Source organism: Eublepharis macularius, chromosome 14, assembly GCF_028583425.1.
Source record: "Eublepharis macularius isolate TG4126 chromosome 14, MPM_Emac_v1.0, whole genome shotgun sequence".
NCBI lineage: Eukaryota > Metazoa > Chordata > Lepidosauria > Squamata > Eublepharidae > Eublepharis > Eublepharis macularius.
Window position 1 is genome coordinate 36,902,256 of NC_072803.1, and position 25,443 is coordinate 36,927,698.

At 42.8% G+C, this 25,443-nt stretch overlaps 1 protein-coding gene across 1 annotated transcript in view; it reads left to right on the forward strand.

The window, feature by feature from the left end:
- Positions 1-25,443, forward strand: part of ANTXR1 (ANTXR cell adhesion molecule 1) — a 168,795-nt gene that overhangs the window by 104,566 nt on the left and 38,786 nt on the right. The window contains exons 14-17 of the mRNA XM_054998427.1: positions 8,766-8,807; positions 21,222-21,317; positions 21,918-22,085; positions 24,957-25,037. Coding sequence (XP_054854402.1) covers positions 8,766-8,807; positions 21,222-21,317; positions 21,918-22,085; positions 24,957-25,037 — 387 coding nt within the window. The remainder of the gene's footprint in view (positions 1-8,765; positions 8,808-21,221; positions 21,318-21,917; positions 22,086-24,956; positions 25,038-25,443) is intronic.

Genomic DNA, 25,443 nt, shown 5'->3' on the forward strand with positions numbered 1-25,443 from the left:
CATTCCTTACAGTTCACAATCTCAGAAACTTATTTCAACACCTCCATGAAACATACCAAGGCCTCAGTCTCAGAGGCAGTCAACCAGTGTCTGGCCTGTATCACATTCAGGCTGCAGAGGGGAACTCGCAAATGGAATGTTCCTCTATACAAAAAATCCCTGCACATAAAAGAATATCTTGTTAGAATGAAGCTAGGCTAGAATTCCTCTCCCTGACATTAGTTTTTTACAGGGAGTTGATTTTTTTTGTATGACAGAGCGCTCTTATCTGCAGTCTAAAGTCAGCATGTGACTTCCATTTGTTGGGTGACAGCTGAGCCTCAAATAAAGTTGCAAGCCTCCTGACGCTCAAAACGTGAGATGAAGAAGGGTCAAAGCCTAGGAACTAAGGGGTGGAGCATGGTAGATCAGGGAAGCAGTTGGGGGATGGCACCTGCTAAGTCCTTGGGAATAACCTGGCTGAGCCTGGTGTCCCAAGGTGAAGCTTCATAGGCATAAGAAAGTAGAGTAAATAGCTGGTGCTCTCATTAAGCCAAGCAGAAAATAGTCCGGCCCCCCTCCCTTGATTCTGGTCCCATGTCCTGAGATTTTGAGATTAACAAGAAGGCTGAAACCCTGACATTAGGTCATAGACTGTGAGCTGGCAGCCCTTCATAGTCAACAAACTAAATGACATATGGAGTGGATACTTGTGGAAATGACCATAGTCTTTGGTAGTTAAGTTGACCTTCTGTAGTAGGCATTCTGAAACTCTTGAAATAGTCTTGATTTTTTTTCATTTAATCCTAACTGGCACTAGGAGAAATTATGCTCTATCTCTGCCGTACTTTTCTGAAATTTGGACAGATTTCACTCCTCACTGGATAGATTCTTCCTGACAATTTATATTTATATTTTGCAGGCTGTATAATGGTAGAGGGCTAAAAAACACTTTAAAAATTCTCCTGTAATATAGGGGAGTTTCCCCAGAATTTTTAAAAAGCCTATTCCATGAAGACCATTTACTTGCCAAAGATCATCCATCAACAAGCATCTTCACATGGAACCATCTAAAGAAATGGATGACCAGTTGGGGGGATTTGTGCCCCCGAAGAATCAAGGAGGGAGCAAATGCTCCCACAGCCCTCTCCTGGTGCTTAAGTGTTTATTCATAATTAAGCTTCAGAAGAGGGCTGTGGCACCATCCACTCCCTCCGTGACCTGTTTTTCCCGGGGCACAGCAACCCCACCCCCACTGATTGTCTGTTTCTTTGGATGGTTCCATGTAAAGATGTTTGTTGAGGGAGGATCTTCATCTCACAGTTTCCATCAACAGTGGTCCAGTTAAGACAATTCTTTCACTCAGTCTCTAGTGGGTAGGAACATCTTCCCTTTCCCGCCCCTTTTTGTCCCACCCACCAGGTACACCTGGTTCTCACTAAATCAGCTGTCTGTTCGGCCTGTCTGCCAAGTATGTATATGGACAGTTTGTCCAAATTGTTTTGTGAAGACAGAAATGTATGTTTGAACCAGCTTCAATCAGTTCTGCCTTCCATTTGAAAAATACATGTTGGAAGGGAATGTGATTTTGGATAGACCAAAGAGCAATATGAAGTCATTCCTTAAAATAAAAAAAAAATCCCACCCAAATTAGAGTAAGTCATTCTATAGAAATATATGGCATGTTTTTGTTTTTTGGCCACATTTATTCAGAAAATTGAAATTGCTGGTTAAGGAGTTGTAATGGTCATAATGTCTTAGATTAGATTGTGAGATGGGTTTCTATATATTTGATGATTAAAATTAAGTATGATATGATTCAATAATGTGCCAATTGTTCTGTTTAACTGTTGCAGTAAAGGGTAAGGCTGCCCATAAAATGAGAGATGAAAGGGTGGCAGCCTTCCTGTCCACCCTTTCCTAGTGTTCAACCAACTCCCTGTAAATTTTTAGGTTTGCTGTTTAGGCTGGAATGGGATGATTGTACATGGTTTAAAAGAGGACTCGTTCATCCCACACTTACCTCTTGTCAAACAGGTTTGGCAGTATGTTTTTATTATTTCCCAAACTTGCAAACCTGTTTAAACACAGGCACTTATGGGATAAATAAAATACTCAAGTGGGCTATGAGTATTTGGTAGAAAATAAAGCAGAATAGATTTGAGGTAGATTTTCCCTGCCTTTCCTCTGACCAGGCCTGCCTGCCTTCGGCTTCCTCCGATGCTCACTGACACCGATGCTGCTGCCGCTGCCACTTCCTCACTACGCTGGGGGATGCTGTGGGTCAGACCTTCTACCGCTGCTTCCTGTAGCGGTCCAATAAGTCTGGAGCCTCTTGCTTCTCACCAGCACAGGTGTCAGTGTTTCCCCTGGAGTCTGCAGGGGGCGGTGGGTGGGGGTCGGCTGGCTGTAGTCAGGCCTGACACCTGGATGGGAAGCTGCTGCAGACCTGGGATAATTACACCAAATACATAAATGGAGGTGTGTCAGGCATTCTATTGGACCAGTGGCTGCCTTGGTATTCACTCATCAGCCAGAGTTCCAGATGTATTTCATTGTTTCCAAGCTGAAATATGGAAATCATCCTCACTCCATTTACAATACACTGAGGTCAGTTGATGGTCAATCTGGAAGTCAACTGTTTTGTGTTCTAACTCAGGCATAATTCCTCTCTTCTTCTAAGCAGCTGGTTCCAAACAGGTGAATGTGTCAGAACTTGGACGCAGGAGAAACGGGTTCAGGTTTTTCTCCCCACACCATTTTCCCAGCATGATCTAGCCCCAGAAATGACCCTATTGGGTTTGTTGGTGAAACCCACATTTATCCCAGGGAACACGTGGGTTTCCCAAAAGTGTCTCCATAGAACTGTTTCAAGTTGGGAAAATGGCACACTGTGGGCAGTGGGAGAGGCCTGAAGCCTCTTTCCCCCCATGCACCATGGCTCTGGTCCTAATTGGACACCAGACACACAGGAACTGAAGAGAACCTGCAACTCTTGTGTCATTGTGTTACGTTTGACACAGGGTGAGAGGGGCAGACCCAAGTTGTCTAGTGTATAATTTGAGTTTAAAAGGGTTAAAAAGAAAACACTGAAGAAAAATTGTAGAAAAAAATATTTTCTTGACTAACTAGCAAAGGGGCCCTCTTAAATCCTAAACTGTAAAAGTGTCTCTTGGAGTGATGTCAGTTGTGTACCCCTGATTTAGAGGATATGGAGGACAAAGGCTGAGCAGAAGCAAGGCATTGTTCCAAACGTCAAACACCTCACAGTAGGTTTTCTGGAAGGAAAAGTAGGGGAAGAAGCATTTCCTGGAGATCCTTGTTTCTCATTCTGGACTGCAGTTTACCCCAAGGATTTTGAAGTTTTGGAGAAAATAGAGGAAAGTATTTAAATAAGAGAGAAGCAGGCTTGATTAATACAGAAGATGAAGCTTGAGATGAAACACAGGCCCTCATCTGCAGCCCAGAGGAGCAATTAAGATATAACTTACACATTTTCCCATCAGTATGAAGGAAATATAATGAAGTTCAAAATTCTTTGACCGTCCGCCACCCATTCCAGTGGGGAAGATAAAGACTGGCATCAATCCTCCATCCTATTAGGATGTTGTCCAATATTTTTTTAAAAATTAAAAAGGAAGGGAAAGAATTAAAAAATCATGAGAATTCGTCTGACTAAAATGCTGTTGATGGAATTAGAATGACGTGAGTTACAGTTGAATAGCCAAACCCACCAAAATCCACTGGGAAGTTTTCCAGGGCAAACTATATTGAAATGAGCTGCAGCAGCACGTGGTAATGGACACTTTCCTAGAGTAAAATCCCATAATATCCAGGGTGGGCCCTTAGCTTACTTGAAGTGCAATTCTATGCAGAGTTACTCCTCTCTAAGAGCCAAAACACACGTTAAGAAATACCTAGGTTCAGCACGTGTTCTCTTACCTCAAGGTTTGCCGGGATCTGTAGGCGTCCTGGAAGCTTAAAGTTTAGCATTTACAGAGCAGCAAAAAGGGGAAGGGAAATACAGGTGCCTGTATTTTAAGCTTTAAGCTTCCAGGACACCTTTAAGCTTCCAGGACGCCTACAGATCCTTTAAGTTTCCAGGACTTTAAGCTTCCAGGACGCCTACAGATCTTTAAGCTTCCAGGACGCCTACTTTAAGCTTCCAGGACGCCTACAGATCCCGGCAAACCTTGAGGTAAGAGAACACGTGCTGAACCTAGGCATTTCTTAACGTGTGTTTTGGCTCCAAGCCTATTGAAATCAATGGACTTACACCAGAGTTACTCTGTATAGGATTGTACTGTCAGAGCCTTAAGTCTCTGCTTTGGCTTCAGGATGGTTTTGTCTTGAGAGATGCTGCTTGGTTCACTCTCAGTATTCTGCAGCTAAACGGGCAAGACAATTTAAGGCAACACCTACCAAATTGGGCCCTGCTTAACTATCTAATTAATGATGATCAAATATGCTGGGATTTTATTGCACGTGTTCTTTAAGAGCGGTGGTTGCCACTCATATTGGTTGCCACTCATATTTGAGAGAGAGAGAGAGAGGCCTGCTTTTAATCTGAGTTCCCCTCTGAGCTGAGATGGACGTTTCTTATTAAATAAAGTTGGCTGCATGTATATATTTCTTATTGGAGCAGAACATTAAATCTAAACATTAGACATGGCCAAGAACTTGGATGTGGACACATCTGCAACAAATGAGGGGACCTGGAAGACTTTGAGAATTTGGGAGGGGACCCTCGGGAGAAACTATTGAAGCAGACCCTTGCAGAGATTTCCTCAAGCAAAGAAGAGGAGCACCCTTGCTCCTGAGAATGATCTCTTTCTAATGTCTTCATATACTAGTGGCTGTTCCCTGGAAACTCCCTCCACTCCTAGTAACCTGCCTTTGCCCATCACACCATTCTCACATACCCACCTCTTTAGAAGACTCAGTTCAGAAATAGAATACTGAGGAGTAAAGACTTTGGGAGTTAAATATACAGAGCTCCTAGTGTTTCTTTCCTTTCAAATAGCTGGGACCTGGGCCCCCAGTGATTCTGTGTTCCTAGTTTAAATCAGGGTCCCACGCGTTGGCTGTTTAAAAGACAGACAAAACTGTGAGATCCATGCACAGAAACCTCATCTGGTCATTTGCTTTGTCCTGAAAGTTGCTCTCCTGCAGGAATTCAGGTTCAAGAGCACCCACCTCCCCTCAGGAGTATGGCCGTTTCCACACGGCTTACTTGATTCTGCAAAATAGTGAAATCTCGCATGAAATCTCGCGAGAAGACACAATAACAGCGTCTTCTCGCGAGATTTTGCAATTTTGCAGAATAAGGTAAGCCGTGTGGAAACGGCCTGTTTCTCCCTTCAAGTCCATGCTGTGTTCTATTGTCTACAAAACTTTAGTCTAGGACTTCACCGTCATCATCTCAGTAATCATTGCAAACCTATTGCTACTTAGTCAAAGTTACTTAATTAATAAATGATTTGGGGCATGTGTTGGGCAGACAGTTCAGCTTTCTGAAAATCTCACCTTTCCTTTCTTGTGGTTGTGAAGATTGTGCTTGAAAGTGTGTGGCTAATTCCTGTTGAAGCCCAAGAGGGTAGCTGACCACAATTTTCAGCATTTAAGAGGTGCAGTGTCAGAAGGCTACATAGCTCCTTAGCCCTCTAAAACACAAACTGAACCAGAATAAATTAGGCAGTGCTATAAAAACGAATGCAAATGTTTAATTTGCATAGATTATACATGTTGCAAATTCATTTCTTTCTTGAAACAGAATTTGGGTTTCTTAGAGCCAAACTAGATGTGATGTTTGGCATAAGTCAGATCTGAGGTTCCACCAGGCTGACTCTGATCATGTCACAGCCAAATGTACAAGTGGGAAACAAAGTTCCCAAGCGTGCCAGGGCTTGATTGTGCATCTGCACCCCCACAGGGGACCATTTCAGCTCAGGAGAATGGCACAGAGAAAAGGCTGAAGTCTCTTGTCCCCCTGTGCTGTTGTTGAGCCGAATTAGACCCCAGCACACTTAGAAATTTTGTTTCTCGTGTGTAACATTTGGCTGTAATCAGAGTCAGGTTGGGGAAGCCCCAGAAATGACTTGTGCAAAATGTCGTATCTATTTTGGTCCGTAGGTGCAGAATTTTACTTACTCATTTTAGTTCATTGTACACAACCTTGGAAATGAAACATCTACTCATATCACAGTGTGTGAGATAGATCTATGTGCCTGGATTTGATTGAAAACAAAACAATGATTATGCCATGCATTTCCTTCACTTTAGTAAGGATTTAGCCCTTAGATTTATAAAGTTTCTGGCTAAGGCTGGTTCTGGGCTCAGGGGAGATGCTTGAGGTGTCTCTCTCTTCCAGCTTTTCTGCTGGATGGCTGTCTGTTGCTCTTGGAGAAAAGAGCTGCAGCATTCGCCAGCTGCTTGCTAAGTCGTAGAGGAAAAGTTTTGCGTAAAATAACAGCATCAACTCCAAAGACTGTTTCTATGGCAAAGACACTACCAGATGAGTTTTAAAAAATCTCACCCAAGTTGTTTGCCTTTCCCCCAAAAGCTGGAGGTAGAAACTGTGGCAGCAAAGTTGATGGGGTGGGGGGGTGGGGGAGATAAAGAGAAACAAGGGAGACTTTTGAGATAACTGCCCTCTGAACTTGTATGGTGGAGAGTGCTGTCAATTCCTAGCTGACTTATGGCAACCCGTGGTGGTGGTGGTGGTGGTGGTGGTAACATTCAATTTATATACCACCCTTCAGGACAATTTAATACCCACTCAGAGTGGATTACAAAGTATGTCATTATTATCCCCACAACAATCACTGTGTGAGGTGGGTGGGGCTGAGAGAGCTCTGAGAGAGCTGTGACTGACCCAAGGTCACCCAGCTGGCTTCAAGTGGAGGAATGGGGAATCAAACCCGGCTCTCCAGATCAGAGTCCCACCGCTCTTAACCACTACACCAAATTGGTGGGGTTTTCATGGCAAGAGACTAACAGAGGTGGTTCACCAGTGACTGCCTCTGCAACCCTAGTCTTCATTGGAAGGCTCCCATCCAATTACTAACCAAGGCTGACCCTTCTTAGCTTCCATGATCTCACAAGATCTGGCTTGCCTGGACTATCCAGGTCAGGGCCCTCTGGTCTTACAGTGGTCTAAATCCCACATTCTGGCTTCTTAGGTGCCCACAATCTGTAAAAGGGGAAGTCTCCAGCTTTACCTAACTGGTTGTGTTCCCTAAAGGGTTCTAATTAGAGAAGACATCCCCCTACTGGCGGCTGGTGATCCTTTCCTCCCAGGCCCTGACTCCTGCCTTTGCTCACCTAGGTGGCAGGGGGAAAGGCATCTGGGAAGGAAGCATGTATGCAAAGTGCACATGCACATCCATGTTGCACCGGAAAATGACATTCTTTTCCAACACAACGCAGAAGCTATGGATGAGTTGCTAAAAATCACCCCCAAACTTAGTGTTTGGGGGCAATTTTTAGCAAATTGCCTTGCCATGATCCATAGATTCCATGCTGTGCTGGAAAATTGCCCCCAGACACTAAAATTGGGGTCCTTTTTTCACAAATTGCTTCTGATGGCTGTAGCTTCCGTGTCATGCTGGAAAATGATGTCATTTTCTGACACAATGGGTAGGTCTGTGGGGGGTTAAGTGCCCATTGCTGTCCTTCCCCTGGTTTAGTTCCTGGGGGACCCGGCACTCCTAGTTCTTATTCGTGACCTTTATTTGTGATCTTACAAGAATGTGGTACTTAATTGTGAGGTAAGCATAACTTCTTTTGCACAACTACTTTGACTTGACAGACAAGATGCAGATGGAACTGAACAACAAACATTTATTTACAGAAAAGAATTACAGTAAAGATTTAGTGTGGAATAATCAGTGTGGAATGCACAATGGCTGTCAGTTGCATTTCCCAGAGGTTATACGTTTTCCCCACTGTGAGCTAATGCATTGAACTGAGCCTTAGTTAACCAAAGACGAACACTGAGGGAAGATTTGATTCCTTTTTCTTCAGTCAGATTTTCTCAGCATTCAAGGTTCAACTCTAACCTTTTTGCCACATCCTACAGGCTTATACTCAGGTTCCAGGTCACTCCTTTACCTTACAGAGGCCGTTTCCACATGCTATTAAAGCGACAGGCTACTTACTGAATGCTGGCGTTTCCCCCCCCCCCCCCCAGATTCCAGATGCCTCCGATTTCAAAGTGGAAGCAGGCAGTTTCACTTTCGTTTATTCAGTGTCTTTTGTGAGAATGGGATTTCCCACTCTTTCCTGTGCTGGGTAAAGGACGCTGAACAAACCAAAGCCAAACTGCCTGCTTCCGCTTTGAAATCGGAGGCGTCTGGAATCTGTTGAAAAAACCGCCAGCATTCAGTAAGTAGCCCGTCGCTTTAACAGCATGTGGAAACGGCCAGAGATTCCAGTCATAGAACCTTTATACTGATAGATTTGACAGATCCTTCACCAAGTCCTTGCTTAGAGATGCTCTGTTAATATCTTACATGTTCTGGGGATGAGCCCTGGCTTAATTTAAATCCTGCCTGTAAGCAAAGACCCATTATTGGTTAATGACTAGCATACTGGATTTTGATTGAGGAGAGTTCTAATCCACACTCAAGACACAAAGTTCTCTGGGTAGCCATTTATTCTTCTCAGCCTAACCTCCCTTGCAGGAATGCTGTAATGATAAAAGAGGGAGGGGGATCTTTTGTACTTCTCAGGAAAAAGGCTTTATACGGGTGGCTCTGGCTTTAATCTGTGTTTATTCCTTCTAGATTATTAAGGAGCCACCTCCACCCCCTGTGGAAGACAGTGAGGTAAGAGTCTTTTGCAGCATTCTGTTTTGCTTTATTGTGTTGCTGCTGCTCTTGTTTGTTTTTTATATTCCTTTGTACTTTTAAGTTAAGTTCCTCTTCTCAACCCATATATTTGTTCCGAGCTAGCCCAAGGATTTGGATGCTATAGGCTGGGGGGGGGGGAGTCGCTGCCCAGGTGCCTCAGCCCCCCCCCCATGTGCCATGGGGAGTCAGGAAGGCAACTCCTGCTCTCTGCCCCCCTGCACCACGGGGGAGGAAAGAGGGGCCAGCAGGTCACCTGCCAGTGGGTAGGGCACAGCAGCAATAGGGCTGGTTGGTGCCTCTGATGCCCAGTTTGCTAACTCTGGGATGGGAAATTCTTGGGGATTCATGGATGGAGCCTGGAGAGGGCTGGGTTTGGGGAGGGCAGGGACCTTAGCGGAGTATAATTCCATAGAATCCACCTTCCAAACCAGACTGTTTCTCCAGGGGAACTGATCTGTGTAGTTTGGAGAACATTTGTAATTCCAGGAGATCTCCAGTCCTCACATAGAAGTTGGCAACCCTACACCTTAGGCAATTGCCTAGTTGCACCTAATGAATAGGCAGGACCTCAATTTGTTAAGAGTGAGGACATTCCCCTTTCACTTGAACTGCAATTAAAAGCTAGCAAAGAGTGAAAGAAGATTTAACCAGAGTAATCCTGGCTTCCTTCAGTGACTTGTTCAGACATATCAGCCATTCATTCACTGATTCAACTATCAGTCTCCCCCCCCCCCCTTTGTTGGTTTTAAAAATTTATATGCCACTTGTTCAGATACTTGCTCAAGACAGCTGTTACAGTCCTTATTCTTCAGATAGGCTCATTTTTTAAAATATATTTTAAAAAGAAGATGGATATAGACACTTTTATTTGAATATATATTATCCTCCAGCTTACTGAAAAAGTTGTAAACATTTGTACAGCCATTGCAGAACTGCACTTCAGATGTTGTGACGTCATTACTTCTACACAATAATTGCCTTTGTGTCCAGTTTTTCCTCAGTTCAGAATGAACTGTAACGAAATATTGGCAGAATTGGTTTTTGGAGCTTGTCTGTGGAAATAAAAACAGTGCGTGCGCGCAGAACAGGGTGAAAGTTTTCTCGAACTTCCCACTCTGCTTATAAAATATTGTGTATAATTTCAGGCATAAATGTAGTTAGAGCTGTTGGCAGCCATTCATGTGGATCGCTCCATTCTAATGCATGGGTTTCAACATGGCACAGGTATTAATGAGCTGGCCACAGAGTGGATTTGATCTTTTTTGTCTAGATGTATACAAAAAGTTTCCACCTGGGAGGCCGAGATGGTAGTTTGAGGCTTAAATCACATTGTGCTGCAGTGGCCACTTCTGTCACCAATATTCCTTAATATTTATGTTAGGAATTGGATTAGATCACTCAGTGCGTCACAGCTGGATGTGTCAGTATGCTTTATGTAGCCAGCTCTGTGTTTTGTTTTCTAAGCCTCCGGATTCTGCTGTGTTGGTTCTGCTGTGTTGCTCTTGAGGCTGTGTTTAAGTGGCTAAGACAGAACAAAATGAAACTGAATCCAGACAAGATGGAGGTGAAGCTGGTTGGGAAGGCTGATGTCCTTGAGGGTAAGGATATGTTCACCTTGGATGATGTGAAGTTATCTTCTGTAGATCAGGTGAAGAATTTAGTGCGTATGGGCCCAGCTCTGTTGTTTGAGAAACAGGTTGATGTTGTGTCGAAATGTGCCTTGTACCAATTTATATTTGCTTTGTCACTTCTCTGTCCTATGAAACGCTGCAGATCTGGCCAGGTTGATTCATACTTTTGTAACCTTACAGTTGGGCTACAGTAATGCACTTAATGTGCTGCTGCCCCTGAGGACAACCTGGAAACTTCATTTTGACACAAACTCAGCAACCCATTTGTTATCCGGGATTAGCTGATATGGACATATTTTTCCTGTTCCAAAACATTTAGACTGGCTGGTTGTTTGTTTCTGAACTCGATTTAAGATACTGGTGCTTACTTTCAAAGCCCTTCACAACTTGGGGAGCTATATATCTGGAGAACCCTCTCATTGCTAGAGCATCTGCTTTGCAAGCAGAAAGTACCAGGTTCAGTCCCTGGAATCTCCAGTTTAAAAGGATCAGGCAGTAGGTGATGGGAAAGACCTATGCTTCTCTGCCAGTCTGATGGACTGATGGTCTGATTCAGTATAAGACAGTTTCATATGTTTAATGTGTGTTGGCATTGGGCAGGAGATTATTATAGCACGGGTTTGATACAGTGTTTTATTTTTGTTTTTATTGAGTTGGTTGTAAGACACTGTGAGTCCATGAATGGGGAAAGGCAGGATATAAGCACTTTAAATAAATAAATAGCACGAGGGTTGTTCATGGATGATTTTAACCTCCACTGAGAACTCCTGATGCAGTAATTATACAGTGTGGGCTGTATGCCAATGTTCAACTAACACTGCAGTTTGCCCTTTCGCTGGGCTTTGAAAAAGAGGGGATACTTATGGCTGAGCATTTTCTTTTCTCCAGAACTGTCCGATTATGCTCTGAATCATGAACCCAATCAAATTTTGTTACAGTCTGACCTGAGCATTTTTATTTCAGTTGGTTTGGGTGAGACTCAAGCGAGCCAACTAAGAAGGAGGGTTTTCTGCCAACTAGTCTCATGGGTGCAAGTATGTGCACTTGCAAAAAGATACACATGCTCCAGTTGACAACTGGCCCCCTTCCCCTTGCTTTCAGTTCTCAATTGTTGCCTTGAGTCTGCAGGGATTTGCCCACATGGCACTAGGGCCAAGCCACCAGCCAGCCCATAATTGAATAATCCAATGTAATCTTGCCCACATTATAGAAATACAAGGATAAACTACAAAGTCTTGGAAGGCCTGAGCCCTGAGCAGCATGGCTGTAATTTAGAAGAGGTGATGATTACCTCTGTAAAGAAAGAGCTGCCTGCAAAGTCACAGCAATCTTCTTTGAGGAATGGAGCTCCTTGAAGTTGCTGTTGCTGAAGCATCGGACTTCAGGCTCTCGTGATCTTGGCTTGGTTTGATCCTTTGAATCTTATAACCATTCTGCACGTTGGGGTTTCATAATTAAAGACAAAGCAGCATTAAAATAGACACATTAGCCCCAGAACCTATGCCACATCCTAATCCATATATCCTCCTACAATAAGGATGTTTCAACCCCCTACTCTCAAACTGGTGTTCTTTAAAAATTGAGGGTCAGCTGGACTATAATTAAAATAAAAGGGAGGAAAATGAATGTCAGAAGTACTGAGGGTCTAAAAGAATCCCAGCATGGGCTGTTTCCACATGGATGTTTTGTTGTGCCTTGGCTTCCTCACAGCAGTGCCGGTTTCACAAGCATCTTCATGATATCATATATCTAATTCGGAAGTGGGCCTGACTCATGTGGACGCTTATATCCAAGGATTGGGGCCACTTCCACATCACAAGCTTCTGCAACCTTGGGAAACTCCCCAGGGTTGCAGAAAAAAAACAGGAAAAAAAATGGGTGATTGAAATTGCCCCCAAAACACTTATCTGCCCTCAGTATGAGTGTGGTCCTTGGAGAAGCCCCCAGACAGGCCCACAGGAACCATGCAGTTTCCGGGTGCTCCAAACGACCTGGCCAAAATAAAACACAGCTGGGTCAAAATGAAGCTGGAGGCTCAGGGTCTCCTCTCTCCCAGTCACAGCAGCCATCTGCCTTAGGATCCATCCAAAAGACCCCTGTCCTTTGCTCTCACCATATACCCTTCAACCTCTAAAACAGCCTTCTTCTTTGGCTCTCCTCCCTCCCAAAGACTCTTCTCCTTTGAGGAGGGTGCAAAAGAAGAAAGTGTTGGGAAGGGAGGCAGGAAAGGGGAGAGCTCTTTGCAAGGGAGGGGTGCTGGAAGCCCAATGCAGCTCCCTGGAATTCTCCCACAATTTTTGGGGGAAGGGCCATGTCATTCTCTTCATCTGGCTTCTGTAGTTTCCCCTGCTTTGCTGCAATAGTTCCAAAACCTGGTTTAGCACAAGCTTTTGGGGATTATTGCAGTCAAAATGCTTTTGGACACCATGTACATTTTTGCAGGTTTTGTATCCATCAGCACCATTTTCTTTACCTCATCTCCATGGCCGCCATCCCTCCACCACCACACACACACAGATGAGGAAATCAGTAGATCATTGTAGCGTTGTAACATTCAATTGCAACAATGAACTCATTCCCAGCTTTCATTTTTAAGAAAGTCTCTAGTCCCTTTCATTGCAGAGTTATAAGGAGAAAGGTGAAGGTTGCATATTTTCCCTTCTATCTCTGCAAGAAAAAGATCTAGGGACTGCCTTAATTTTTATTTTAAAAAATGAAAGCTTGGAAGTGGAACATTGTTGTAATAGATCATTGCAGTGTTATAGTTCACTACAGTGACCTAGTTATTTTTGATTTTTTAAAAAAGCCCTCAAGTGGTAGGGCAAAATGGTGGTCACAGAGGGTTGAAGCAATGAATGTATTGGGGGGGGGGGAATTTCCATGTGAGAGCTCCATTGCCACTGTGAGCACATCTGCAGTTACAGCAGCATTGAGAGCTACATGGAGAATCATCTCCATGTGGAAGCAGTCATGGTGAAAATTCTTTTTTAACAATAAATGGCTCCTTTATACTGAGATGGTGATCAAAAGATAGACCGTTTAAATGGTTGTTTTTAATTCATACTTTTAGGAAGTTTTGAGTTGAAGAAGGCATGATAGCGGATGTCTTACTTTAGAGTCAGGGCCTGCCAGTCTCTGCTTTTAATTTCGGGGTTTACCCAAGAAGAGAACAAATTGCTTCTGATTATAAGGGTGTTAAGCCTTTAAAAACACCATTGTAAACACAGGTGATTTGTTCTCTTCTTCAGTATCCTAAGAATTTAAAAGCAGAGTCTGTCTGGCTTGACTCTAAAGTAGAACAGAGGACTCCACTGGATTTAGCATGAGAGTTAGAACAAACCCCTAATTCTGTCTCCAGACTCCTGGTAGGAACAGTAGTTCTTAATATAGTTCCTTATTTTCACATTTGACTGGAATCATTTTCAAATATATCTCCGCCTTTCCAACGCACACAAAGGTAAACATGCACACATGCACACATTGGGGTTTGTTTGATCTTAATATTAGATTTGTAAGTTGCATTTTACAAGTGGAAGTGGGCAAGGGCAATTCGCTCCCGGACATGTGTATGTCCAGTTTCACAGAGAAGACTTGGCAGCCTTCCTTCTCCACTGCAAAGCTGCTGGTGTGGCTTTTATCAGCATTCACTAATCTTTTCCAGATTGTTTCTTTCCCCCCCCCCTCTTCTTGCAGGATCTCATGGGCATGTATTTTAAACCAAACCTGAGCACAAATTGCTGAGCTCAATGAAGCAGGAAATGTCTTATTATTATCCATGAATCCTTTCATGTCTCATAGTGTGGGCAGCATTGCACTGGTCTAGTAACCCCCTTCCACCCCCTCTTTTCTGAAGAACCCTGGCCTAACTCCTGTGTTGTGGAAAGGGTGAGAGAAAAGAGAAAGAACTTATCCGCTAGTCAGGTGTCTGAAGAGTGTGAGACTTGTGAGGAGTCCAAATGTTATTAGGCGCAGAAGAAAATATGGGAAGCATATGAGTGATGGAGACTCAAAGACTGGATGTGACTGATAGTACCAGTTCTAGGTCTGCCTCTCCCAGGGCACATCCAATGAGAGATAATGGAATGCTGGGGCTTGAGACAGTTTGAAATCCATTAGGGCAGTAAGTGAGGGAGGCAGTATAAAGAGAAGGATAATCTGAATTTATGATGGGAGAAGGCTGAATAGAGCTAACTTTTGAGAACTGATACATTGTGATTATTGACTGCTGGAATGAACTGGGATCAAAGGTTCAAATATTATTTATTTTTATTTATGTCATTTATAGTCCGCCTTTCTCACTGAGACTCAAGTCAGATTAGATAGTGAGATTAACACAGTCAATATCAAGGACATTTCAATAAACAATGCCATAGGATAAAGAAGTGCAAGTTTACAAAGACATAACATTAGCAAAAATCCAATACAAAGTTGAAGAAATGCTGAAACAGAGCATAAGCAATTCTAGGACTGACATTAGACAACATAGAACTACCCAGTAAGGTCATACTTAAAACAACAGATAGTACATAGGAGCACATACTTAAAGCAATAAATAGTACGTACAGCAACATAATGGTGAAGTCCATGGTCCCTAACTAGTTAGTGAAGTGTCTCTTTGAGATCATCTCTCTACAATATAGCCCTCCTATCTGTGTAAAAAGCCCTTTGAATTATTCAGTTTTTTTGCTTCATTTGCAGAAATCCAGGAGAGTGGGGGCTCTCCACAGGGTAGGGGTCACCATGGAGAATGCACGTGTCCTGGCTGCTATTGATTTCACCCATCATGGCACCCACAGGAGAACAATGCATCTCTGTGTTTGAGTAAACATTATTGAAGTTGTAATTAAATTTAACTCCTTTCTTCAGCTTAAGCACTGGTGATGTTTTAGGGTCTCAGAAAAAGTAAAATACTGAGTTCCCTAACTTCAAGAGCCCTGGGCATTCAGCTAGCTGAGGAGTAGTGAGTATAGAGAACTGGCTGCCTATCTGATACATTGCTGAAAAGAGCGTACCCTGTGTGGATATGGGTCAGGGCTTTCAACCTGATAATTAGGGACTAGATAGGTGGCAAATGGTGACTGCTCTGAACTGCCTGTGAAACCCCAAAACTATACAGTGAGGTTTATTGTGGGTGGGGTGAGACCAGAGTTATCTTAAGAGTGAACATAAAATGGGCAGTCACTTAAAGTAATACTAAATGAGCAGAGATAGTATCTTAAACTCGTCCCAGTGTGTTGCAGTCCAGCATGAATGATTATTCCATGTGTTCCAAATCGTCCCTGATGACAAAATCAGCATTGTGTTGCCAAGATATGATACTCCTTCAGGTCGGGAGTGAATTTGTAATCCAGAACACATAAGGATTTGGAAGGAGGAAGGTTGTTATGGTGATGTTATTTATGATGGCAGATCTCTGGCTACAAACTATTGTTCCTAGATTTTAAAAAGAAAAATATCCTAATTGCAATTACAGTAATCCTAATTGCAGATTTCCTCTCCCCCTACCCAAAATTTAAGTCTATAAATGTTCAGTTTCTAGTATCTTTAGGGCATAGCCCTAAGGTCTGTCCTGTAGTTAAGCACTAGTAAGGTGGAGGGGCAGACTTCTCTGGATTCACTCCCCCTCCATCATTGCTGGTATGTTATAAACCATGTAGTGTACTTAATGAGATGGAGAATGAGGGTAGCTGGGATGACTAGCAGTATGTAGCAGTAATTAACCTTATGAATTCAGTGGACAGATGGCCACATGGGAATGTGCTATGAAAAATTATTTGTCTAGGGCAGCCAGTCAGCGTGAGTGGTCCATCTCAAGCAGTTGGGTCTAATGATGCAAAATCTCTGCTGTGCCCAGGACTCTTCCTAGGGCTGGGAGAGTGAAAGCTAACTTTGTGTGAGGTTACTGCCAAATTCAGTGAGGGTGAAAGAGAAACAAAACCAAAAGGAGGGGCCAGTGGAATGTATAGAAAAATATCATAGAAGTGCATGACACAAAGAGAAGTGAGAAGAAAAGGAGAAAAGACTGTTGTGGAGTGCAAGAAGAGGAAGGGGATAACTATGAGAGGGTTGTGCTGATCTGTGAATGTACCAAGATAGGAGAGCATGTGCTGCAGGGTTCAGAGGAACTGTGCTGTGGAAAGAAGTCCTTCACAGAAGGACCTGAGGTGATGCAGAGAAGAGAGAGCTACAAGGGACAGAGAGAAAAATGACTTGATAGAAATGAGTTCCAGAGAAAACCCTGAACTCACAAAGACTAGCAGCAGTTTATTCCAGCATAAGTTTTCATGAACAATTTCCTCAGATGCAATGAAAGAAAAAAAACTGCATGAAAATTATAGCAACAATATTTGCCTATAATCACTTTTGCAATGTAGTCCTCTTGAGTTAATAGACATCTAAAGAAGACCGTCATGGGCCGTTTTCACGCTACTAACCTGCTTCCGTAATGTTGTGAAACGTCGCGCAAAAAACGCGGAAGATAGCGTCTTCTTGCGAGAGTTTTGTGCAATATCTCACAAAACTCTCACGAGAAGACGATATCTTCCACGGTTTTTGCACGACGTTTTGCAACGTTACGGAAGCAGGTTAGTAGTATGAAAATAGCCCATGGAGTTTTGTTCCCCTAGCAAAGTCAGGATATGCAGTTCCACAGGAGCGCATTTACATGCCTTGGAGACTAGAAGCAAAAACTCCACTCGACAGCAGGAAGAGTGCTTCTTGGCTTGGTGTGTACTTGACTAGCCACTTCTCTTTTTGGGGTGGGGGGAACTGGCTAGAAAGAAACCAGTTTGGCCTGCTCCTGTGTCTTTAGCAAGAACTATTCACTGGAGCCCTTTTGGCGTGGAGCTAAATAGGATGGCTGATTAATTGCTGCAGATGTCTGCTTCAGGTCAGCTGCAGTGACTGCTTCAAAAGTGGGCCTAGTGGGGACTTGACTGAATCATCCTCTGTTTAAAGTTAGTCTTTTCCTTTTCGTGGAGTAGAAAGAACGGGCAGAGAACACCACCTTCCTGGACCACTGTTTTGCTTCTCCTTCCCTGTAGCCACAAAATTTGCTGGCATCGTCTTTCCTAATATTTCCTTTGCTCATGTTGCAAAAATGGAGCCTGTAAACACATTTCAAAGAGGCTGATCCTATCATGGGATTGTGACTCTTCTTGTGTTTTGTTTCTCTTTAGTTCTGTCATTTTGTGCCTGTGTACTGGTGTACTGTTCTGGTCTGTTGGCTCCTCCTGCCCTGAATCTTAAATGGCTCGCCCGGCTTTCAAGGGCCTGCGGAGAGTTTCTTAAGCTTTGGTATTTCCTGTTGTGCGAAGGCTGGGCTGTGCAGTAACAAAGCGAGGAGAGGAGGGAAAGAGAGAGACAGAAAGAACTGCTGAAGGAAAATATTTGGATGGCTTTGATCCCAGATTTTAAGCACACACAAAAAAGAATCCGTGCAGAAAATTCCAAGCAGAGAGAAGAATATGTTTAGTTGCCACAACTGATTTCTGCAGCTTTAACTAGAATAAGAGAGGGTCTAGCATAGAAGGAACTCAGGCTGCCTCCAGGCGGCAGAATCCTCCACAAACTAACTAACATATTTATCTTGCAGCGAATTTTTTCAAATGCTGTACTAAACCAGGGGCCAATGGATCCTCTGTTTGGGTCCTTTAGGGTTGCTAGCCTCCAGGTAGTGGCTGGAGATCTCCTGGAATTACAACTGGTCTCCAGGCCACAGAGATCAGTTCACCTGGAGAAAATGGCTACTTTTGGGGGTGGACTTTATGGAATTTTGCCATGTCAAGATCCTTTCCCTCCCCAAACCGCACTTTCTCCAGGTTTCTCCAGGTTTCACCCCCCAGATCTCCAGGAATTTCCTAACTTGAAGCTGGCAACCCTAGGGTCCTTCTAGCTGTTACAAGAGGCAGGATTCTGTGTTTGTACTCCAAGCCTCATCCTCCCTCGCCTTTCTAACATCTGCTCATGAAAAGAAAAATTAAGTGTACTCTACACAGAAACGGTGTTCACAAGTTACAGCGAAGGTCCATGCAATCCATGTTCAGTATACACTTGAGTTTTCTTTATATATGTCGAGTAATGCTCATATTATGTTCAACACATTTACAGCTGAATGTGTGATTTAAACTGCACATTTATCCACGTACTGGTTCCCAGTTTCATTTGTAAAGTGAACATGCTCTGGCGCTTTCTTACAAACAGCTGTATGCATGTACAGGTAGGTACGCGCATTCACTGTAACATGACTCTATGTATGCTCACTGTAAATTAGTTGGGGAGAGAGATTTCAGAAAAGCAACACACAGGAAACTGTTTTTTGAAATTTTCCCTCTCTTAGGAAAGTTGACCAGGCCTTTTTTTTCAGCAGGAATGCCACGGAACGGAGTTCCGGCACCTCTTCAAAAATGGTCACATGGCTGGCAGCCCTGCCCCCGATCTCCAGACAGAAGGGAGCTTAGATGGCCCTCCGCGCCACTCAGCGGCGTGGAGGGCAATCTAAACTCTTCTCTGTCTGGAGATCAGGGGGCGGGACCACCAGCCATGTGATGATTTTCTCCGAGGCAACCCACTGAGTTCCACCACCTCTTTTCCCAGAAAAAAAGCCCTGGGTAAGACTTAATTTCATGTGCTGGAAGCATTGGACCAGTTGGAGATCTTTGTGGGCCTGATCTGGCATATGGGTTGCCAGTTGCCTACCAAAGACATAGCTGGAATTGTGGAGTATGTGATACTGTTAGAGCACAAACTGTGGTATTATCTGCCAAATGTGACTTCCTAATACTGTCATTGGGCTTATGCTTTTTTTAAAAAAAGTAACATGTATTGAGCCCTTGTGGTTGTTTGAAATTGTGGGTGACATGTCTGGTGGAAACTTGGAAAATGGAGGAGTTGCAGTGGTTAGAGGGTGCAAGATGGGGGTTATATATTTGCCAATTAAGAGTAATCATGCAAGCATGCTCAGTTTGCATAATTTTTATAGGTTGGAGAGTCCAGTTTTAACCATTTCAGAATTTGAAAAGAAAGTGTATGCAGCCCTGGATATGTTGTAATATCCTCCTTTATTTTCTAGTAGAGAGACATTTTTAATGCTTCCTCCCCAAGCCCTTCATATATAAAAGCATCTTCCCACCCTCAAGTTTGTGTATCTTGGAGATAACAGACTGCATTCCATGCTGCCTCCAAGAATAAGGAAGTTACTGATGGGAACACCTTCTGAACTAGCTTGAAAGGCACTGGATGTTAGTTTTACCTTCTGCTTGGCTGAATTAATGCATGCAGCTTTAAGAGAAGAAATGATCCTCTGCTATACCACAGCATGTGTTGAGTTATTAGTGTTATCCACTGTGTTATTAGTGTTATTCACATATATCACTTCCTGGCCTTGTGGCTTAGATCAGGTATGCTGTTTGTATACCTACCTGAAACACACCTGGATTTTTAAATTCTCTTATACAGGACAGTTTTGTCATTAATACAGGGAGACTGAATCGTATGCCCAAAAACAGTTCCAGGGCTTTCTTCGTAAGGCTGTGTCAAAAGGGCCAAGAGTAAAAGGAATTAAATAGAAGAGGAGCCCTGCTAGTCTTACAGAGCAAAAATAAAAAAGGAGTCTTGTAGCACCTTAAAGATAAAAGGTTTTATTCTAACATAAGCTTTCATGAGCTAGATGAATGTCTGCTGAAGTGGGCCCACAAAAGCTAGCGCTTGAATAGGAATGTTAGCCCTTAAGGTCCTAGAAGTTTCTTGTTTAAGTTAGATATATGGAGAACAAGGATGCCTGTTGAAAGTGTTTAGTCATGATGCCAAAGTGAAACTTCCATAGTCAAAGGAAGTGGGTGAGAGCTGGTGTGATGTGGTGCTTAGTATTGGCTAGAACTTGAGAGAAACCGGTTCAAATCCCTGTTCTGCCATGGAAGCTTGCCAGGCGACCATGGACTTGTCACACTCTCTCAGCCTAACTTATCTATGAAGGCGGTGGTGGTGGTGGTGGTGGTGGAGGGAAGAACAGTGGGATAAGCCACTTTAGGTCCCCATTAGAGAGAATAAGAAATTAAAAATAATCTGTATCTTTGAGTACCAGACGCATGGGACAAGCAGTTATCAGCCCCCACTTGCAGCCAGTGGTGGGGTGGAAGGCATGGGAACAGGGCTGGAAACTCCAGAGTTCTAAATTTGGGGCCAATTTTTACAGAATCGACCTCCAGCATGACGTGGAGGTGAATCCCCACCAGTGTGCCCCCAAACAGTCCCACCTGCTTTCAGGGTTGTTGTTTACATAGCCTGCTTGCCAATGACTCGTAGGATCTTGCTGGCCATTATTGAAAGCAAGCCAGGTGCTGGTGGAATCTTGGCCTAACTCAGCATAGTTCTCCTGTTCGTGATGCTTCAATATAAAGACAAAAGCTTACGCAACATTTTCTACCAATGCAGTATTTTGCTATAGCATTTTGCTTTATAATGACTACCACAATGTTGATATATAATTATTAAAAGTTACAATTGGATGCAGAGAGCAACTCACAACATTATTCTCCCTTCCTTCACTTTATCCTCATAACTCCTTGAGATTCTGATGAGCCCCAGGTCAACTAGCACTCTTCCATGGCAAAGCAGGAGTTTGAACCCAGTTGTCTTGGGCCTAGTCTGCCACTCTAACCTCTGCTCCATACCAGATTTCAAGCATTTGGTCCACTGCCTCCTGTTACCTAAATTTTTATGGTGCATCTTTCTTAGTGGATTTTTCTTGTTGTCTTTTTAGGAAGAAGATGATGATGGACTTCCTAAGAAAAAGTGGCCAACGGTAGATGCTTCCTATTATGGTGGACGTGGTGTTGGTGGTATTAAACGAATGGAGGTAGGTAAACACCAATTTTCTATGCTAAAAAAAATTAGTTAAGGGGCTTATAGTTTTGATACTATCTGTATGTTGGTTGTGGAGCTCAACTGAATACAATCAGTGTTCCTGCTAAGTGTAATTGCAGACATATTCAGCTCTCCCTGAGCCCCACACAGCCAACACAGGGAGGAAGGATGGCACAGGCCAGGTTCAGAAAATAGACATGCTAGCTTTTCTTATAGAATCTTGTCGTTACTATGTAATATTTGTCCTGCTTTCTGTAGCTCTTGGGGTGTTGTGGTAGAAAATGCCATCAAGTCACAGCCAACTTATGGCAACCCTGTAGGGTTTTCAAGGCAGGAGATGAACAGAGGTCATTCACCATGGTCTACCTCTGCATAGCAACACAGGCTTCCTTGGTGATCTCCCATTCAAGTAATAACCAGGGTTGACCCTGCTTACTCAAGGTGTAGACCCAGTGAATTACTGTGAGGAAAAGGCATTCCTGAGCTCAACTGAAAAACGTGTCCCATTCTAAGTGGTGTCCTTAGGCTGTGGGAATCAAATGAAAGGGACACACTATACCATGTGTAAATTGTATTATTTACTTTTCTTTAGGTTCGCTGGGGAGAAAAAGGCTCTACAGAAGAAGGTGCTAAGCTGGAAAAGGCCAAAAATGCCAGAGTCAAGATGCCTGAACAAGAGTATGAATTTCCAGAGCCCAGGAGTCTTGGAAACAGTATCCGAAGGTCCTCTTCTCCCAAGAAGTGGTACTCTCCAATTAAGGTACATCTTTATCCTGAATACAGAGTAGGCATTCATTATTATGTCCACTGAAACACTCGTATTGCTTTGTTCACTTTCCATTCAAAAGATGAGTGGGGAGGGAAAGTTTTATTCAAGATGATCTGATGTTGGGCTGATTGTAGACTGACTACGGTAATCTTTGATGATATTGAATTGGTATTTCACATTGTGGGCATGGTTTACTACCCAGAAGTCAACAGAGCATGTTAAAAAAAACTTGTTATGGGTCACATGAGAGATTCCCAAATCTGTTCCCCTGAATCTTAATTTTTTTATTTTGCACTCCCACTAATCAGCAGTTAATCCTAATTTTTGGAAAACTGTAGTTTGTCATGACTTCCAGATAAGTAAACTATGGTTTACACTTGTCATGTAAACTAGGAACAAACCATGTTTGTATTTCAAATTTGCAGGTTAAGCACAAACTTAATTTTTGTCAACTTAGATATTATGTAAGTGATTTGGGGGCATTTCTCTGGAATGTTTGGCTCAACTCATATTAAGCCAGCTGGGTAACTTACTGGGGCTAAACAAAACTGAAGTCAAGTGGCACCATTAGGATGAACGACATCTGTTCCAACAGGAGCTTTCATGAGACAAGAGCTCAAATGCAAGAGAAAGAAAGAAAACCATTTTCTTTGTATTCATCCAGAAATTACAGAAGGGGAGGGGAAAAGTGGAGGAGTTGAGTACAGAGAGGCCTGCTGTCATAAATCAGGTGTGATTCTCTGTGCAAAAAACTTGAATGGCTAAATTGTTATATATAAGGTATAATGAGAGAGGTCGGTTGTAGTCTCTCTCATGCAGTGAACATAAACAGAAATGCAGTAAAGTTAAACGAAATTACAAAATGATGAAGGAAGGAGCCATCTGAAGCATGAGAGAATTAACTGATACCAGGAAAGGGTTGTAGTATGATGCAACATATTATGAACAGTCTGTCAAAGTTTCTAAAAGGTGAGCCCATTGTGTTACTAGAACTTTTAATGAGTAAGGAAATCTAGCTTTCCTGGGGGCTAAATAAGCTCATAGTAGTAACATCTTCAAGTGTTTTTCCGTCAAAATGCCAAAAATCTTTTAACGAACATGCAGGCAAAACCATGGTTTACTTTACATGGTTTTGGTTGGTTTACACAAAACATGGTTTACTTTAACTACCATTACATTTGCTAAACCAAATCTGACTTGCAGACAGTTACTCAAATTCTCATTTTGTTCAACAAATGGTGGTTTCATTGCCTTCTCCCTGGCCAGACGTCTCTGTAGTCAGCGAGAATATGAGGACGTTGCAGGGGAGCAAAAAGGATTGGTATGTCACGTGAAACCATAATTAAGACCAACTATGATTTGTAAACCAATTTTAGGATTCCAGATTCTAGTCAGATGAACCCTAACTAACCATAATTAGTGGAGTGGCCCACATTTGGCCGATATCATGAACCATAGTTAATTAAATGATAGTTTAATATTATGTCTGAACTGAGCTGTAGTCAGTAGAGTCCGGTCATGTGCAGTTCACATATGAAAATAGTGCTTGGTGAAATCCTGCCGTAGCTTGTTCTGCCTCCGTCCAGTTGCATGCAGTCCAGATGCCTCCAGCATGCTGAGTTCCATCACAGCCTCTGTTCAGAAGGAAACATTCTCCTCCTTGGAAGCAGAACTCTGGCTCCTTTCGAGGGACAGGAAGGACATTATAAAGCCCGGAGGAAGGAAGCCAGTATGTGTGTCTCTCCACGGATGATGCTTGCCATTCCTGTATTGTATTGCCTTTTGGTCTTCATAAATCATTAGCAAAACAGCCGTGAGGTTTGAATGTGTCACCAGCTAGTTCAAATCAGAAGTGAGTTTTTTTTTAAAAAAACATTGCTAGGAGGAATCATTCCTTCACTGCTAATTGATTGAATGTTTCATCCCCCCTCCAGTTGTACAAACTCAGGCCTGGAACCTCTGTGCTTTCTGAATTCCTTATCTAGCAGTGAAATTGCAGCAGTGTTTGTGCTAAAAGTACCAAAATTAGTACTCTTAGCCAGACCGCCAAAGTAGAAACAGTGCAGTAGCAGTAGCAGATAATGTAAAGTATGACTAATTTGAGCCCTAGTTTTGAGAAAACATATAGTATGGGGCAAACCCTGGAGATAAGCCTGAAAAATGCAACATTATGCAAACAACACAAAAATTAGAAGACAGTGGTAATTAATTCCTTGATCTTTTGATATTCCTAAAGATGAGTAAAAGAGTATTTTTCTTTTTCAGTTTAAAAATTGTGGAGTAATGCTATAACAGCCTTTCATGTTTATTAATTACAGTGTTATTCTTCCACTTCTCTAAGGAGATCATGTTCACCAAGTAGATGCTGGCATGCACTATGTGAAAATCAAAGTGGCTATAAGCAAGCTAGGCAAGTTAGCCACAGCCCGCCTACTTTTAACATGTTTCCACCATGGTTTGTTCAGTTACATAAATCTAAATGTCCAGCCATATTCTACTCAAGTAACTTATGCAGTGGGGTTTAGCAGGGCTGTTGATACTTTTTTTTCATGCTGATTCCTCACTACACACACAAAAAGCACAGAAAAATCAACATGAACGTAAATATTAATTGCCCTGCAAAACCCCACTTACTTGGAGGAGTGTCAGAATAAAGCATGGCTCTTAATCGTAAAACTTTTTGGACACTGCAAACCACTGTGCTTAGACTAGCTATTAAGTCTGCTATCGGTTTGACTCTTATCTGTAATTTTTGATCAAATAATCTGGAAAATCTGATGTGAATGCTTCCAGATGTCCTTATGAAGCATTAAAAAAATGTACATGAACTGCCAAACTAAAATGCATATATTGTAATTGTAGGGAAAGCTGGATGCCCTCTGGGTCCTGTTACGGAAAGGTTATGACCGTGTATCTGTGATGAGACCCCAGCCAGGAGACAAGGTATTGCTACTGTCATTGTTCTCCAGTAACTGATTCTGTATAATATTTCCTAAAAGATAGATTTAAAAGTTGGAAAAATTGCTTAAGTCACTATTTGTTATCAACATGGTTTTTCAAAAGGTGAGGCTATTTTATTGCCAGTAGGTTTAAGAACTGAAATGTATGTAAGTTTGGATTTCTGTACCTTATACTGCAGAGGTTGTACTTCATTAGGAAACAAAGCAAAGGATTCAGTGTTAAACTCCTGACACTGGCCCAAAGGGGGCACCTTATCTTCTTTCCCACGCGCCACAACACAACCCCTCCCCCTCTAGAAGAACAGCAGCTCCCATTGCTACTGTCACATCGTAGTGTCACAGGCAGTATCATGAAATGCAAATATACAATTTATATACTGTCCTTGAAG